Below are 1,458 nucleotides of genomic sequence, written 5' to 3'. Positions count from 1 at the left end.
GGCCGGGCGGACGGAGGGGTTGTTTCCCTCAAAGCTGACTCAGAAATAAGTCCCTGCTGGGTTCGGCAGGCTTTGGGAGCGCCCCGGCGCGCCAGGGAGGTTTTGTGCTGTTCTGTAGGTAACCTGGGTTAAACCTCTCCCTTCCCTCCTGCTGCGTGCAGTTGGTGTTGGTGTTAGGGGACCTTCACATCCCTCACCGGTGCAGCGGCCTGCCCGTGAAGTTCAAGAAGCTGCTGGTTCCGGGAAAGATTCAGCACATCTTGTGTACGGGAAACCTCTGCACCAAGGAGAGCTATGACTACCTCAGGACTCTGGCTGGAGACATCCACGTGGTTAGGGGGGACTCAGAGGTGACTTCTTGCTGCTGTTAATGCCCCCCGCCCCACTTCCCACAGGTGGTGGTTATCTCAGTGAAACTTGGGTGGTCGTTCAGCATTAGTAATTCCCGAATTCACCAAGATAGGAAACAGGAATGAGTAAGAGCAAAGAAACAAAATTATCTATAGGCCCTTGCAGTTCGCAGCAGGGAGGACTGGGTGTGTGGATGCACTTGAGTCAGGTGGATGCTGACACAAGTCTGTCTGGTTGCTGTGAGGCTACAGCACTGGAGTCCCCAGGTGGCTGTGTAGTTGCAGGAACTGAGGGCTTGTGTGTGTGTGCTTATTTACTGTTGGGTAGCCTCGAGGCTCCTGATTTCTGTGCAAATTCCCTGCTCTTTGCTCTGCAGTTGCTCTTGCTGGCATGTGGTACAAGTGTCCAATGGGTCTGCATGTTGAAAAAGACCTTGGGTGTTCAGATAGTGAAAGGTGGACTCGTGTGGTGGAACGTAGGAACTTGCATTGTGCTGTTGAGGGGTCTTTGATTTTTAGGCTGAGCCTTTCTCTTTTGCAGAGCCTGAATTATCCTGAAGAGAAGGTTGTAACTGTTGGGCAGTTCAGAATTGGGCTGATTCATGGCCATCAAGTTATTCCCTGGGGTGATGTGGCCAGCCTGGCGCTGCTGCAAAGGCAGCTGGATGTGGATATTCTCGTCTCGGGACACACACACAGGTTTGAAGCATTTGAACATGAAAACAAATTCTACATCAACCCAGGATCGGCTACAGGAGCCTACAGTGCTTTGGAAATGTGAGTGGGGGGCGCCCGGAACTTCCTAGTGCAACAGAATGTGTAGGCGTTACCTGAAATGTGTTTTTTCACCCGTGAGTGTGCAGTCACTGTGCTGTAGAGCACTGGCAAGGTGCTGTGAGGAGCAGGAGGCCAGGTCCCTCCCTACATGGGGAATGCAGTGGGCTTCTTGTTCCCAGGGTCTACTTAGCCCACAAGTTGGGCGTGACAGCACTGGGCTGCTCCCTGGGCACTCCTCCAGAGAGGAGTGAGTTGCAGCAGGTTCTTGAAGTCATTTTGCCTTCTGGTGTCTGTGCAGATGCTGCATGCTAGAATTTGGTAGGAAATCAGA

The 1,458-nt window shown here is 52.7% G+C and overlaps 1 protein-coding gene across 1 annotated transcript; it reads left to right on the top strand.

The window, feature by feature from the left end:
- Positions 1-161: 161 nt before the first annotated feature.
- On the top strand, positions 162-1,127 carry LOC104267133 (vacuolar protein sorting-associated protein 29-like; the record flags this gene model as incomplete). The annotated part of the gene is made up of 2 exons (XM_009877473.1): positions 162-350; positions 892-1,127. Coding segments are annotated over 2 exons (425 nt in total), but the record flags the coding sequence as incomplete, so codon positions are not given.
- Positions 1,128-1,458: the final 331 nt, after the last annotated feature.

The sequence above is a fragment of the Apaloderma vittatum genome, unplaced genomic scaffold (assembly GCF_000703405.1).
Source record: "Apaloderma vittatum isolate BGI_N311 unplaced genomic scaffold, ASM70340v1 C11911066, whole genome shotgun sequence".
Lineage (NCBI taxonomy): Eukaryota > Metazoa > Chordata > Aves > Trogoniformes > Trogonidae > Apaloderma > Apaloderma vittatum.
This window is presented reverse-complemented; position numbering and strand designations above follow the sequence as displayed.